The 16,729-nt window shown below is 41.2% G+C and overlaps 2 protein-coding genes and 1 non-coding gene across 6 annotated transcripts in view; all 3 read right to left on the bottom strand.

Annotated features, from left to right (window-relative positions):
• Positions 1 to 9,791, bottom strand: part of camsap2b (calmodulin regulated spectrin-associated protein family, member 2b) — a 34,976-nt gene extending 25,185 nt beyond the window's left edge. Inside the window, exons 1-3 of one of the 4 annotated variants that reach the window (XM_058066850.2) lie at positions 9,422 to 9,791; positions 9,181 to 9,324; positions 4,259 to 4,518 (exon numbers count right to left, since the gene is read on the bottom strand). In XM_058066850.2, the coding sequence (XP_057922833.2) occupies positions 4,259 to 4,518; positions 9,181 to 9,310 (390 nt within the window). In that variant the 5' untranslated portion in view covers positions 9,311 to 9,324; positions 9,422 to 9,791. Of the gene's footprint in view, positions 1 to 4,258; positions 4,519 to 9,180 lie in introns of all 4 variants that reach the window. The other 3 variants (XM_058066852.2, XM_058066853.2, XM_058066854.2) reach the window with 3 other exon arrangements.
• trnak-cuu (transfer RNA lysine (anticodon CUU)) lies at positions 6,351 to 6,423 on the bottom strand. Its single transcript has one exon. It is a non-coding gene; the product is annotated as a tRNA-Lys (tRNA).
• Positions 9,792 to 10,736: 945 nt separating the features above from the next.
• Positions 10,737 to 13,718, bottom strand: ticam1 (TIR domain containing adaptor molecule 1). Its single transcript, XM_058066855.2, has 2 exons — positions 13,438 to 13,718; positions 10,737 to 13,288 (listed from the first exon to the last, which is right to left on the bottom strand). The coding sequence occupies exon 2, from the start codon at positions 13,195 to 13,197 to the stop codon at positions 11,548 to 11,550; it is 1,650 nt and encodes a 549-aa protein (XP_057922838.2). The 5' UTR covers positions 13,198 to 13,288; positions 13,438 to 13,718; the 3' UTR covers positions 10,737 to 11,547.
• Positions 13,719 to 16,729: the final 3,011 nt, after the last annotated feature.

Below are 16,729 nucleotides of genomic sequence, written 5' to 3' on the forward strand. Positions count from 1 at the left end.
ATAAATGCGTTTTTTTGGGGTTTTTTTGGAAAACCTGATGCGGCCCAGTCTCACCCAGACCCAAGCTCCAGTGGCCCCCAAGTAAATTGAGTGTGAGACCTCTGTTTTATTGTGTCAGTTCAAGCTAAAAGATATACCGACTAATCAAATATAGTACATATTTTAACTCAACATTGGACCTAAGTATGAGTCATTTTGTACTTAACTGCCTGTGATGTCATTATAGCGGTCAGGGAGGTAGACAGCTGCAGACTTTGGCGCTACTGTTGATACTACAACATGGGCTTAAAACCATTGCTGTCTGTCTGGTGTGTGTGCACAGAAGCGAGTCCACCACACCGGTGGTGACAATCACACCTTATAAGGCTGTGAAAATGGCAGACACAGCGGTCACACTAGAAAAGAGGAGCATCCTCCACTATTGTCGCACGATTGCGTTGTGTGCCCTTGATCAAAGGCATCCATAAAGGCCTATGCAGCTGAGCAAACAGATCATCCAAGTAGCCCCCTTGTCTCCAAACAGCCTAAAAAGTGTCCACTTTACACAGGTTCACGTGTGTTTTTACGGCACGACTTTGCACCTACTCGTCTGGCTTAGAACTACTGCAGACAAATTCAATTAGTACTCCGTTTCTGACACTTAAAGCGAGGAAAGGATGGAGGTCATGTGCACACTGGGAAAGGTCTGACAGACTTTGCAGCTTCTGCATGTTTTATAGAGTATATGAGTGAAGGGGGAGGGGTTGGTACTCATTTGTGCACCCACCAGACGTGCTTTGACTCACTGTGAGACCCCACCCTCCACTCTGCTGCAGTATACCGCGTGTCACTTCCTTTGCTTCCTCCCTCGTGCTTTTCCACGTTCTCCGCCTTCACTCCTCATCTTACTCACTCGCACATGTTCTTTCCTACTCTGACACCACCCATGTTCCACATTTCTCTCCCATCTCATCTTTCAAAATCCTTGCACCCTTTCCTGTCATCTTTGCTCAAATTTCATGCTTCTACCTGGATTGCAGCCAACTGGAAGGCCCCTCCCCTCCCTGTTTTTTTCTGCATCCATTCGTCCTCTAACTGACTGAATGACTGCCCGGTACGCTCCGCCTTCTCAAGTTAATTCTTCAGGCACAGTCTGTGGAAAATCGTGAGTTTTTTTGCTGCCTCTAAGCAATAGCTCAAAGTGCTTTGGCACAAAATCTGCCAATACAATGTACTTTTTACAATAACTCTACACACCCAGTACAAATACATACCAGTATGAAATGAACCCAGAACTCAGGAAACATTCAGATGGTATAAAAAACTCAAGAAAAAAACACTGATAAAGAAGTCAACAATCAGCAACATGATGTGCCCTGGCTGGTCCACCATTTTTATAGACCATTAAATTATATGGTTGCCATGGCAATGCTGTTATCTTTTCAAACACCAGTGTGTCTTTTGAATTCATTCATTTTCTACCGCTTTTCCTCACAAGGGTGTGCTGGAGCCTATCCCAGCTGTCTTTGTCGCCAGCCAATCACAGGGCACATATAGACAAACAACCATTCACACTCACATTCATACCTATGGACAATTTGGAGTCGCCAATTAACCTAGCATGTTTTTGGAATGTGGGAGGAAACCAGAGTACCCACGCATGCACGGGGAGAACATGCAAACTCCACACAGAGATGGCCGAGGGTGGAATTGAACCCTGGTTCATTCATTCATTCATTTTCTACCGCTTATCCTCACGAGGGTCGAATTTTAACAACGTAACAACATAACAATAACATATTCAAGGTCAATTTGGTTGTCCTTAGCCAGCAAACTAGTTGAGACTGACTCAACAGCGCCCCTGCTGGTAGCAGCCAGGTAGTGCTCACTACATTGCCTCAAATACTACAAGAACAGATTAATCAACTTTCAATTTTCTGGGACCATTACATGGCAAATCAATGTTGCCAGTGTACAAAGAGTACACATGAAAACACCCTCAACTGGCTCTTTGGAGCGATTGCCTGAAGCTGGAAAAAGCATAGAAAGAAGCTTCATTCAGGTTTTAGATAAGTTAGCATGTAGTGAAGGTAATTAAGGGAAGATATAGAGGCAGGTGACAAAGACAGCAGCGAGAAAGATGGCAGGGGGAGGGGGGCGGGTGTGAGAGCGGTGGCCACACTGCAATGCAGACACCTTCTGTCATCAGCAGAAGTGATGTATGAGACGTTTGCGCCACACATTTACTGTACTTTCAAAGAGCAGAATCTTCTCAAATCCCGATTCTTTAATTTGGGGCGCAAAGGAAGCAACGTGGAGTGCATTACGTGGCTGCAAGTCTCAACAAGTTAGGTGTCTAAAGACTATTCTGACTTAATACTAATTTATTTTTAACTTCACACCCCATTAAAACATGCTTTACATGTTAAACATTAAAACATGTTTTATGTTCTACTCTCACATTAAGGATTTTGCATGTTTGGTTGCAGAGTACCAAATTCGGGGGGGGTCGCCACAGCAGATCTTTTTGATCGGCATACTGATTTTTGGCTTGAGCCCATTAAATTCCGGATGCCCTTCCTGACGAATACCGATGGTGCTTACTAGTGGAGATTCAAACCCAGGGCGTCCACTCCAAAGTCCGGAACGCTAACCACTACACTCGATCACACAGCAATGTAATAGCTAGATAACAACAGTCAAGACACTATGAACCAATAATGCAGAATACCCTAATAACTGCGCGAGCTGTAAACATGTAACTTATGAGCCATTTATAACAGTACAGCATGCTGGGAAACAGGAAGTGCTGTTTTAAAAACCAGCTAGGCACCAAAAACAATGTATTTCATTTCATCAGATGGCTAAGACAAGAACTTTATAGATCCCACGTAGTAGTAATACACATTATATCAGCTATAGAGCGCAAAGTAGTCGCTTTAACTAAAAGTAAACTGAATCTTTCTAAAATACCATAAATCAAGGCACCACTATGTATGCTTATATAAAATATGTAATACATACATTAGTGGAGTAGCCACTCGAACAAAAGAAAATCAAGAAAAATATATGTGATGTTACACATATCGATATCGGTTGATATCGTAATCGGCAATATCGGTTATCAGCAAAAAATCAAATACCGGACATCTCTAGTTTTCTCATATAAAAACCTTCTATGTTTTACTGTCATCAAGCAGATACACATGGCACACAGACTGAACGGTGAGTAATGAGATGTTATAGGAAACCCGTCATTAGAGGCTGTTTTTCTTCTAGCATCACATGTCCTAAGCAAGGCAGTCTAATAGTCAAAAATCTACCATGTGTAAAAGGCCCAGTAACATCTGACAGTGTGTTACGTGATACCATACACGACACAGTGCATGCACGGAGAGAACATGCAAACTCCACACAGAAATGGCCGAGGATGGAATTGAACCCTGGTCTCCTAGCTGTGAGGTCTGCGCTCTAACCACTCGACCGCCGTGCCGCCTGAATGAAGTATTTTCAAGCATAAAAATGGCTTATTGAATTAAAATACAAATATAAGTCGTTAGAAGACACATTCAAATTGTGAATGTGGTATTCAACACTGGTCAGGCTTTTGATGCCGGTATAAATGATCTCACAACAGGCACAATAATCATATAAAAATCATAGTCTTAATAATAACACGGGCTATAGTTGGGGCTGTAACCTACAACAAGCTGAATCTCAGCCACTTCCTGTCCTCCGCACAGAACATGTTTAGTGCAACACACAAGCATGACTTTTATTTATCTTGTCTTATTTTCTCTTATTATGTTTACTATATTGGGTAATGTGAATTTAAAGTTGATTGTATGGGTGTGATTTCATGCCTAGAGGACAATAATACTGTTAAATCATATTTAGATGAGATCGTAAGAAGGTTTTCTATGCCAAAAATATTCGATTTCTAAAGACGGTATCGTGCGTCACATATCAACCAATTAACTGAAATTAACTAGGAATGTCAACAGGTATTTTTACAGAAAAAAAGGATGAAAAAGATGGGTTTTCTTATATTGCGCCAAACAGATTCTCTTCAAGGGAGTCGGAGCTTTTCTTCCCGTCACTCAAACAGAGGTTTTGTCTATGATTTTGTCTTGAAAATATTTGTCCAAAAATGGGTCTTGAAAAACATCGTCTTATATTCAGGATCATCTTATATTCAGGTCAATATGCTAAGTCATGTACGGTATTTGTAATATACGTAGCTGTGTCAAATAAGTCAGAAAAGGAAGTGAAGACAAACCATGAGTATGGGCGTGTTGGTCAGATCCCTCTCCGTCACAAGTCTGTCCTGATCGGTGACATATAAACCCTTCTGGGCCAAAGCCTGGATGACGGCGTTGTGGCCCAGTAAAGGTTTGACCGCATCGCTGCGAAGGATCAAGCTTCCCGCGCGGCAGTAGAGCTCCGCAGACTGAAGCAGGCAGGCCACTGGAGGCTTCAGGTGCTCCTGGTTGTACTGGTCCCTGTAGAAAGGCTCTAACAGCTCGTCTGGTACTTCATCTGTACAGCAAGAGAGAGGGAACAGTTACTTTTAAAAGTAAAAGTACTGCGCAAAAGGCCACTAAATGACCACAAAGGGTGTTTTTGTCGCCAAATTCCACTTCTTCAACATTAAATGTTCTTTGGGATCATAACTTCAGGTTGACATTTAAAGGTAAAGGTAAAAAATTGTGGTCAAACACATTAAAATGACATGAAAACGCATGAAAATAAGTTACCCTCACATTCAGTGTGGAAGTGGTAAGTTGTTGGCTTCTTATTTTGTCCTTTCCCCCCCACTCCATTTTAAAACCTTTCTTAAGTTTAGAATAAAGCAAATAAATTGGAGGATAACTAGTTAGCTTGCTAGCTTGCCATGGCCCTCTCTCTCTGTCCTTGCCGTGATCCTGTAATCTGTGCATTACAGTTGAGCAATGTTTTGGAAACAAAGAATAGGAGTGTAAAGGTGACTATAGGGGTGTTATTTCATGTCTATAGGGCTCTAAAGATTGCATTTAGAAAGTCATACTCAGCTTTCTGGCCTCTAACTCCGTAAATGTTCCATTTATAATATTAATCCTACTCCACTTATCATGGTCAGGTGTGGAACCAATTAAATAAATGCCCCGGATTCAAATTGACTCTTGAACTGAACATAAACATGATTGCTTCCTCAATATAGTTGTAACTCAGAGAGCATCACCTTAATGAACTCCGCCAGTTCAAACACTTAGGAGATTAAATCTTAACAACTCCGGAATGCACCACTATCACTGCAAATTGCGTGTCTATTTGTTCTTCCACATAGGCCAGATATGTGCGTGCATGTATTGTGCAGCCCTGCGTTACTTGAACAGGCAATAAGGTTAGCAATGTCTGGGCTTTGTAGCAAAACACACATTTCACGTCACTGTTGTTAGCCACATACTCGTATTGTTCATGAGCCGTCTTCTGGGGACACCTCAGGGACACCTGTGTATCATGGTAGTCACACAGGACCCTGTGGAAGGGTGTATGAGTGTAATTTCCTCTCTTATGGAATGAAAAATTGACATTTATGAAATCCATTTTCTTAGGCAGAACAGAAAGGAGCTAACATAAAACTTGTGACTACTAGCATTTTGGTGGTAAAAAGTATTTTAAGAAACAGACAGATGCTGTGGGACATTTGTAAAATCGCCTTTAATTAAATTAACAAAGCTTTGATAACACAAAATTTTAACACTAAGTCTACTTAAAATCTTTCACAAAACTATTTTGTGTGTACCTGCATGACTTTTACTGTCAGCATTAAATTTGCTGTCAGGAAAACAAGAAAATTTGCCCCTTCAGCGGGAGAAGAAAAGCATCTTTTGTGTTGGCCATCAAAGAGGAAAAAGACAGGAAGTAGCTGCAACAGGAAGTCCAGGAACGTAGATGACTGGTGCCCTGGAGACCCCCAGGACACAGCTTAGCATAGTCAGCAGTGTTTATCTCTGCTAGCATTAGTATCCTTTGTGGAAAAATCAACAAAGACTGTATTATTGTAAGGTTTAATATTGTTCTTCATTATTATCATATCCTACCAATGTATCGTTACCACTCTATAGATACTTAAAACATTTGCAATAAATCATGTTCAAGACACTTGGGACACCATCTCAGGTTCGTAAAGTAATCATAACACCTACACTTTCCTTTTTTTGCATAAAATAGAAAATAGCATCACACCATTTATGGTTATCGGACAATATCGCGCATCACAAACGTATTTATTTTACCCTTTGGTACGTTGTTGCTTGTGGTATTAATAAAGCTATGGATTGAGGAAACTTCCAGGATTTTTTTGGAATAAATTCATAACGAAAATGTAGCACCCAACGTGGGGCTCGAACCCACGACCCTGAGATTAAGAGTCTCATGCTCTACCGACTGAGCTAGCCGGGCTGTGCAAGTCTTCTCGCACACAATATATACACAGTCACATACCAAAAAAAATGTAATTCACATATCTTACATAGTTGTTCATATTATTCTTTTTGTTTCTTGTTTCCTGTCCTATTGCGTTGATTTGGATTGGGCCTGCTACCCCTGTGAAAGTGCTGTGTCACTACACCAGAAAAATCGTTCTTTGTGTTATCTGCCACAATAACAATATTGCTGTAGTTTGGTTTACATGCACGTTAGTAATGTCAATAGAATATTGTTTGCTGTTTTTTGGGGGTTAGGGAGTTATTTTAGAGTTTTACAGTTGAAATAAGTGTGTCCTCTTAAGTGCATTGCTACCTGTTTTTCTCTTTCGAAAGCACAGAAATGGGAAAGACGTGTGGTCATGTTTCACGTAACGATTGTGGATGATGGACATAATTTCCAAATAAAAGTGCAGTTTTCCTTTAAAAGTACATTTTAGAAGGTTTTGGTGAAATCTGTACTTGTAAATACAGCAAAAATATTGGGTAAATTACATCATACTATATGTCACGAAAGCTATCCAATCAGGTCCTTACATGCATATGTTTTTGGTACTGCTTTTGGTCCCATAACAAAAATACTAAGTAACTTTTTAAAATTGTTGTTCCAGACTAGAATAGTGAACCACAAGTGTAAAATGAACATGCCAGCTCTTGTGGGATGAGAGACTCTTTCTGAATGTTCTGAACTCCTGTTGTGATGCCAGTGATGCCAGTGATGCCACATATACACATGTCACATACTGAATGTCCAGCTCAATTTCCCATAGTTGTACATCTTTGTATAACAAAGTACTTGAATGAAGTTGTGCGCTCAATTGTGCCTCAGTTGCTTCAAGACACTATGAATCCTTCATCAGTTCAATAACATGCATGTTACCAACTAATTAAAAGTAGATGTTGTATACCTTTCCCCTTTACAAACATATCTCTTATTCCAAACTAGGCTGCACAAGCTCTTGGTTACTGTTATGAATTGGGCCACAGTTCTTGCCAATGCTCGGAGCGGAAAGTATGTCACTAGAGGGATGAGGAAAAACAAGGCAGAAGGACCCGGTGTTCTCACATGTTGCCCTCTTTACAGTATCTACCTTCTGGATCTATCCATCCTTTCATGCAGCTGCAAAGGAATCACATGCGGCTCTGTCTGACACACTGGAAGACATATAGCGGTTTGTCTTTTGATGGTCCACTTCCCAGAGTTGTTTTCGGGTTGAAGCTTACTTGAAGTGGGAACTGCATGAGTATGATAAATATGTACATGCGCAAAATACTCTTTGGCCCCGACAGTTCAATGACCCCTATTTGAGAAGCACTGCTTTAAAGCAAGTTAACAGTATTCATTGATTCTTGAATGGAATCTGTGACTACACGTAGATGACCTAATAGCCAAGGTACGCAAAAGTACGCACGGCAAGCTGAAACTCAACTCTGAACCCCTGATGTAACTTCCTGTCCGCTACTCACTCTGCTGCCTTAGGGAACACATTCATAGCAACACACACAAGCTCTCCTATTTATGTCTTAAATGGCTTATTTGCTCTTATTACATCCACTATATTTGGTAACACCAGCCTACATGTGACTATAGGGTTGTTAGTTCATGTCTAGAGGGTGTCTAATAATGTTTAAAACAGTGAACAGCTTTCCTACTTTTCAGAAATTCACTAAACGAGATAAACGAGAGATTAGTGGAAAAACACTGCAATTATTTGAGATTTTTTTAATCATATTTTGACAGAAAGAGACTCGAGGGTCCATTTAACATCATCTGTGAGCTTCTAAATCAGGGGTCTCAAACTTGCAGCCCGCGGGATGCTAGTTTGAGGCCCCCCACCTTGATATGAAAGTTGAATGTTTGATATGGATGCTGTATGGTATCATGTACCCAGAAATGAAAGTTATGACGCTGCGCCCAAATGTAACGATGCTAACTTGCTAATTAGGTAAAATAGCTAAGTTTCATTAATGTTCATGTTAAAGGTTAAGTAACTGTTAATACTGTTAATTTGAATCCGAAAAGAAAATTCTACTCACCAATTATATATGGCTTAAGTTTTTCTTATTTGCTGTTTTATTATTATTTTATTGATTTATTGATTTTCTTTATTTTGCTTTAATTTCATTTTTCATTTTTTTTTCATCTTATTTTGTGTAGTAAATAGAAATTAAGATATTTGAGAACAGTGGAATGTTTTATTAGTTTTATTGCTTTTCTAGTGGAAAACCGGAACCAAAGCACTGAAAAGTGTAGGGTATAGAAAAAGCAAAAGCATTTTTATTATACATATTATAATATATTATATTAATATATTTTTTCTGTTTTTAATAAATGTTTTTTTTTAACCTGATGAGGCCCAGCCTCACCCAGACTCTAGCTCCAGTGGCCCCCAGGTAAATTAAGTTTGAGACCCTTGTTCTAAATGATTGCCCATAAATCTATGTATACAAGCATGCCCATAACCCATACGGGGCGCACCTAATGTCATTTACAGTATTAGTGAGAACATTATTGACTGTTTCACACACGGTCACGTTACATAAGAGTTTCTTTCCTACAGGGAGGAATAATTAGCAATGGACAAGTGACAGTTAAAGCAATAATCCCATGTTAGGTGTTAGGGGGATTGACTTCTGACCTTTCGTGAAGGGTAAACAGAAATGTCTTCACTTAGTCAGAAATACGCCAATCATGTATGATATGGGACACTTGTGGTGTTATAGATTCGCTTACCAGAGCCAAACGCCTTGGCCACCAGCCACGTCAAGCTGCAGGAGATCTTCGCCCTGGTGAGGTCATAGTGGTCGAAGCTCCTGATGGCAGGGACGATGAAGGTCCGTCTCATACCACTGTCATCTCCCATCTTCTATGCTTCCACTGCGTCAGGGCAGGAAGAACCAAGCGAGTCAGGAATTCCTCCAGACTCAAGATGTCAACATCGCGGGAATTGAACGCAGCGAGATCTTCCCCCCACCTTTTTTCCAGAATGTGAAGATAAACCATCTGATGTTCACATCACTGTCACGTCCTGGTGTCGCGGTTTGTGGATCCCTTCCCTACCGTTCCCGAGCAAAAAATCCATCGAGATTACGGAGTTAGAATACGACAGAGTCAGAAGAAACTTTGAAACAAAGAAGGGCGTTTGTGTCCATGTCGCTTCTTTTCTGGTCCTCTCCCTCCCTCTCTTTCCTCGCAGAATCTGCTCTGCGTTGTTCTCGCACAGCAGAGCAGAGTGGAGAGGGCTCTAGTGCGCATGTGCGCTCCACCCACCGTTTCCATCCTTTTCTAACTCATGAGCAAAAGTGACATTATCCACATTTGGAGCACGAATCGACTGCACTGTCTAGAAATTTCAAATTTTACAGTATTTTATCATTTTCATATCATATTTCACCAATGCTAAAATGTATTTTCAATGCCAGAACGTAATTGCAGTGTTCTGGTTCTATAGTTTATACTACTATAGCGGGCGAAGTATAGGGCGAATAGAGTCGCTCTTTTTGGACAAAAACTCAGGAACTTGAGAGGACGTGTGGGTTCCGTTGATTGACCACAACACAGCCAAGAGGAAAAAAAGGCTAACCTAACCTACCTACTACAGTCGCATTTCCTTGACGTCATCCGTGCACCCTCTCTCCAGGCATGACCAATCAATTTACACCAAATTAAACTGTTTCATTTGTATCCTTTAAAACAAGAAAACATGAAAGGATAGTTATTACCTGAAGTGACACAGAAATGTAATCATCAAATCATCCCAGTCTTTTCTTTTTATGTTTGATAAATTTTCAGAAATCTATCCTCATAGCAACATTTTCTCAAGTTTTCTCATAAGCCATGCACAATCGAAGCATCACCGAAGCTGTTCTGCATCATTGTCAGTGATATAAAAATAGAAAAATAATGAACTTTATGACCTGTCCAACAAGGCGAGCAACGGAATAACTGTGGTGAATCCTTATTTACTTGCGTGAAGGAGCCCAATGTTGTATGTATGTGCCCAATACCACCGATAGGTGGCAGTAATTAAAAACAATGGCGTCAACCTGTCGTACAACACTACCGAAGAAGAAAAAGGGCGACGTTAATGCCACACAGATAGCCAAAGTGAGTGTGAGTGTAAAGTCAGTATTTTTGCTTTTATTGCCCAGTTTTACTGCCTTGTGGTTTCACGCCAAACAGAAACGATAAACAAAAACACCGAAGCCCCACGCTTCAATACACTTAGCTTGTTGTGTACAAAATAGCATTAGCATCGCTTGTCATAATGGACACAAGCTGGTGTTCAACTAGTTGATGTACGTAGTCCACTAGTGGTCAGATCACTTGTAAGAGTATTGGTCTATCCTTGATGTGAGCAAAGCTGTTTTATTGTCTTTTGGAGGCTTCTGGCGAGCAAAACAAGATATTCTCCCCGGAACAGCATTATCAACTTGAACCCCCTTCCTCTACTTTAAAGAGAAAGACAAGACACCGCTTATAAGATTTAGACAATGTCAATTTATCTATGCACTCTCATCCTCATTTAAGCAGTGAGACAAAGGACATTTCAGACCACAAAGAAGCACATAAACTGTACTTGGGGAAACTCATCATTCAATATTACTTCTCCAGATGACACATGAGAACACACGCAAGAGGAAAACCTCTTCAATGTGACAAAAGCAGCGTCAACCATGTTTATTCATCGCTTTAGATTCAACTAATATTAAATTGGATCCCAAATAAAACAATTCTTGTAACTCTAAAAGTAGCACATTTAATTATAACCATGAGAAGTTTGCAGACAATTTTTAATTATAACTATGAGCAGTTTGCAGACAATCTTACGTTGGATGACCATACTGAAACTTTTAGATTCTACCGCCCCCGAGTGGTTGCAATATGTTCCTGCAGCATATGAAGAAACGACGTGTGAATCACACATCGACCAGCAGATGGCAGTAGATATCTGATGATTGAGTTTATTTTTATTTTTGTTTTTAAAAAATGCAAAATGGCTTTTATATGAAATAGATGTATACCTATGACGTCATGGTGAGAATTCAGAGTTAAAAAAAGTATTTTAGTGTTTTTGACAAAAATCATACCAACTGGCAATTATTTCCTGTCATCTGTGACTATAGAATTGTCTTTCTCAGCAACTCCACAGTAATCCACAGTCATTTGAGAGTCATTACCAATCATAATATACTTAGCATTTTCAATATGAATGCTTGGATGGTGTTGCCAGACTGATTCCGCACTGGGAACGTCGACTGGATGGCGGACGATGTTGAGTTTTCCCAGCATATGTGCTGTTTCATGTTCGCTTCGTGTTCTCTGCTCTTCAGACCAAATTCTTTTTTGATTATTAATTTTTGCTGATGACAACGCCTTTTTTATTTTGTTCTCAAAGCATTTGCTCTCTTCAAGGGGAACCAAAGTCTGCAGCACGATAGGCAGTTTATGTTTGGGCATGCGGTTGTCCTTCGGTAGCACAGGTATGACTGTGTTGTGTTTGTGTTGCTTGTTAATGGAGTTGATCAGCGCCGAGTTGGTCTTCACCTCCAGCATACGTGTGTTGAAATTGCGGGTGAGCAACAGAAGAGTAAAAGCCGAGTTGTTGATAGCATCCTCTACGCACTTCAGGGTGCTCATGCCTGGTATAGCAAAGTCCTCGGAGAAAGTCGCACCCTTATGACCTATGATAGTTTCTAGTTTTTCCTTCATGATCTCGGCTACTTCCGCATCTTCTGGAGCATGTAGGATGACAAATGAATAAAATATGACCTCTTCATCCTCCTCTTCTGCGCTTTCAGCCTTATCTATCTCCAGTGAAACAGTTCTCTTGGGTAGAATGTTGTTTGTTGCAGAAGCTAAAGAAGAAAGCACCATTGTTGGTAACGTGCTTTGGCTCAGAGGTTCTTTCTTGGTGAAATCCATATTTTTTATGTGCTCGCTTTGAGATTCTACATCCGTGGTTGGCAGTTTGCTGCATGTTGGCTGCGACAACACAGACGAGAGTTGAGATTGCTCAGGAGAATTGTCGCTCCCAGCAGGTGTAATAAGGCTTTGTTCAGGGTTTCCTGGTGCTTCTGGAGTCATTTTGTCCTCCACGTACGGGACTGTCACGGGCAGGCTGATCTCCAGATGCGTGGGAAAAGAAAGCTCGGAGCAGCTTGACTGCAGTGTGCTGGGAAAGCCTCTGACCTGGTTTGTCACCCCTTCAACCAGACTGTTAGGGGCATCATGATAAGAGTCTGATTTGAGATCCCTGGAGGAGCACATCCACACGGCAAGCTGAGGCCCACACACATCTTTAGCTTCCTCTCTGAGCGAATCATATAACAGATCTTCACCGGGACTGTCACTGGAAAGGGCCCTTTTATAGGCGAGATTCCTTAAAATCTGATCACACAGTCTGTGCTTGAACAGAATTTTAAAAACACGAGCCAACGCTGCCAAAGATTCTCCTGTTAACTGTCTGGATTCTCCACAGTACTGTGCAAAGTCTTCTAATCTACCCTGACTTTTCTTCCATAGTTCACCAAGATGCTTAGCCAGGTCATGGTCCCCCAGCAGGCCCAGTTTGTCCAAGGCTTGCTCTTCTTTACCGAGAATAATCAGACACAAGGCGTGTATGATATTATCTTCAGGAGACTCCCCAAGCTGGAATGTCAGACTCAAGACTTGCTCCGGTGGGACGTTGACGAGTATGTCAAAGACATCCCTCAGGCCCGTACCGTCAGATAACTCCTTCTGATTCATTTTTGAACTTTTTGATCGCAACCGTCCAACATAGTATGCTTCCCTTGTTGGTTGTTAAAGATGGTGTATCATTTCCAAATCAGGCTGGTCCCTTGAAAGATAAGCCATAACATTAGAGACGTACACACACAGCATGGAAATGCAGATATAATGCATCTTTGTATTATTTGTACAGTAAGATCATATTAACCTTTCGGCAAGTTCTCAACTGTAATACAAACAAAGAGCTGTGTTACTTACCTAGTGGCAGAGTGTTCTTGAAGCCATGATTGTGGCTAACTTTAGCCTGTGCTTTGCTCAAATCAGGAAGTCCCCCACATTGCCTCGTCTCAGCTTAGTTTAGACAGCTTCTCTCTCTTGCTCAGGAAACTTCTCAATGATTCTCATCCAAATAAAATATTTATAGTATAGAACAAACCTCAGGAGGAGAGTTTTTACTAGTTTTTAGTAGTTTAACTAGTGTGCTAGCAGCCGCGGCAATGGAAACTCAGGTCATCTGCCTTGCAGGCTTATGATGTCATGAATGACAAAGGTATGGAAGCTCATGGTGGACAAAAGGCAAAGCAGGAAGCAGTCAGCCTGCTCACCTTTTCCAAACATGTCGCCCTTTTTTTTATTAACTTTGCAAACATGCCTGCCTGTCGCTCCTTTTGTGTACAATAGAATCAGCAAAGGAATTCTGGCCCTTCTTCCCCACTCTGCCAAGAGGCCGGTATATTTTTATCCACGGAGGAAACCTCCAACCCTGTATTTACCAGGGGTGGGGTCACACTAAGCAGAGTGCAAACCAACATCAGGTCCCTCAATATTGCACAAGACAGAGAGCCTCTCTGTTCTGGCTGCAGTCTGATATGTTTGCTGTGTGACCACTTCTGAGGTCTTACAGTAACTCTATAGGAGAAGCGGTTTTAAAGCCTTCCATAAATACTGCAATTGTAGAGTTGCTATATATACTTTATGTGGTCCTACAGAATACAGTATCGCTATTCAGTTGAGGCCATGAAATGCATGCTACAACATTACTGTACTAATGTCACAACACACCGTATAGTTAATTACAGGAGTATCTGTACACCACAGCACTTTCTCAGTTGCTCAATTTGACACAAATACCTCTCACATGGTAACATTGAAAATGAACGTGATAATTTTGCCCTAGTTTGCGTACATTATCCAGTTACAATACAATATGGAGCACATCTTGTGCTGCGCGAGTCCAACTGTGTTCCTACGGCTCCGTTGCAGCTCAGTTGCAACAGTGGCCGTATGGCACAACAGAAAGAATCTGTTTGAAGTCACTCTCTGGTTAAGCTGAGAGTCTCTGCAGCCGGAGCAGAGCTCACTGCTGCGTCCATTGCAGTCAATGTGAGTGGCACTTTGTGGCAATCTAAGCTGGATCAGGACCGGAGCTGTACCGTAGTCAGTGTGAGTCGGTGTTAATAGGGGTTCTCATGAGACACCCCAGTTCACGAGATGATACGACAAATGAGACTGGGCTTACAAGATCATGACGACATTTTAGCATTACTTTTAAGAAAAGTACAAAGAAAGTCATGTTTCATATATTTGCCCCCCCCCCAAAAAAATGATATGACATTGATATGATATTCAAGAAATAACTTACGGAAAAACAGGAAGGTCCCTTTTGGACCCTCTGCCCCCTTTAAAACATAACTGAGATTAATAAAAAAAAAACCAAAAACTTTCCAAAGCCGTTTCTAAAGCTTTGGGACTCCAGCAAACTATAGTGCGAGCCATTACCACATATGGCGAAAACATGGAACAGTGTTGAACCTTCCCAGGAGTGGCCGGCCAACCAAAATGAACCAAGGAACGCAGCGTTGACTCATCCAAGAGGTCACAAAAGACCTCACAACAGCATCCAAAGAACTGCAGGCCTCATTTGCGTCAGTTAAGGTCAGTGTTCATAACTCCACCATAAGAAAGACACTGGGCATACACAGGGTGCATGATAAAGTTTCAAGACTAAAACCACAAAAAAACATGAAGGCTCATCTGAACTTTGCCAAAAAACATCTTGATGATCCCCAGCACTTTTGGGGTACATAAAAGTAATGCGGCATTTCAGAAAGAGTACATCATACCAGCAGTAAAGTATGGTGGTGGTAGTGTGATGGTCAGGGGCTGCTTTGCTACTTCAGGACCTGGAAGACTTGCTGTGATAAATGGAATCTACCAAAAAATCCTGAAGGAGAATGTCCAGACATTTGTTTGTGACCTCAAGCTGAAACTAACTTGGGTTCTGCGAACCAAAATGAACCCAACAGCACAGCGATTACTCATCCAGGTTACAAAAGACCCCACAACAACATCTACTGTAAGGAAGTGTAGCCCTCACTTGCCTCAGTTAAGATCAGTGTTCATGACTCCACCCTGAGAAAGACACTGGGCATACACAGGGTGCATGATAAAGTTTCAAGACTAAAACCACAAAAAAACAGACACTGGACAAAAACGACCTGCATGGCAAAGTTCCAAGAGGAAAACCACTAGTGAACATTAACCACAGAGTCACACTGAATCCATTGCGGCCACCAGAAGCATTCCGCAAGATTGAAATCCCTGTTGTAGGCTCACACTAGCTCTGTGCGGTGCAGTTCCGTCTCCAGTGGAATGTTTTATCAGAGCTTTTCTTGTAGAACCAAAGCAAAGTTTATTCATTTTTCAGTTTTTAATAAATGCGTTTTTTTTGTTTTTTTTTGGAAAACCTGATGCGGCCCAGTCTCACCCAGACCCTAGCTCCAGTGGCCCCCAGGTAAATTGAGTTTGAGACCCAATTTGAGACCCAATTTGGACATGTTCTCTGTGAGCTGTACTCACTTGTGTTGGCATGTTATTAGTGTAATAATGGCTGCATGTTGAGTCATTTTCATGCTGGAGCCTATCCCAGTTGTCTTGAAGCGAGAGGCGGGGTACATCCGGGACTGGTTTGCATTATTTGCAGTGGACAATAAATCTTTACTGCTTTACTAACTTTTCGGAGAAACTATTTCTATTTATGTCAGTTGTGCAAAGACCCCTGAAAATTGCTGTAACTCCAATTCTCTATATAGAAATCTATACTTTGATTACATTTTTTTCCAATCCCACTGTGGTGTATATTAAAAAAAAATCCTAAAGACTTTGCCCGTCCAAATACTTGTGTATATGCCCTCCTCCTGTGTGCACATTCGGGCTCATCCTCACAGTCACAGTCAGTTACATAACGAGTGCCGAACGTCCATCTTTATTGAGGTCAGTCCTTTTTAACGAGAGACACGCTCTCTCCCAGCAGCTGCGTTAGTCACCCTGGCAGTAAATTTGGGTTCACCTCCGAGCAAAAACCTTTCATAAGAGGCTGTGTCAAGTTTTGCAATGTATGACATTGAGCAGCATATATATATATTTTTTTATTTTATATTTTTTTAGGGAGTAGAGAGAATGCATTCTGACCTTTTTTTGTTTTTTCTTTTGATCTCAGAGTGGGAGTAATATTTTACCTTACCTAAACTTCCTTTATTTGAAACATGAC

The sequence above is a fragment of the Doryrhamphus excisus genome, linkage group LG6 (genome assembly GCF_037039965.1).
Source record: "Doryrhamphus excisus strain RoL-2023G ecotype Guam linkage group LG6, RoL_Dexc_Guam_v1.1, whole genome shotgun sequence".
Lineage (NCBI taxonomy): Eukaryota > Metazoa > Chordata > Actinopteri > Syngnathiformes > Syngnathidae > Doryrhamphus > Doryrhamphus excisus.

Coding starts and splice junctions, on each gene's coding strand:
- ticam1 (XM_058066855.2), bottom strand. CDS start 13,197: ATGAATCAGAAGGAGTTATCTGACGGTACGGGCCTGAGGGATGTCTTT.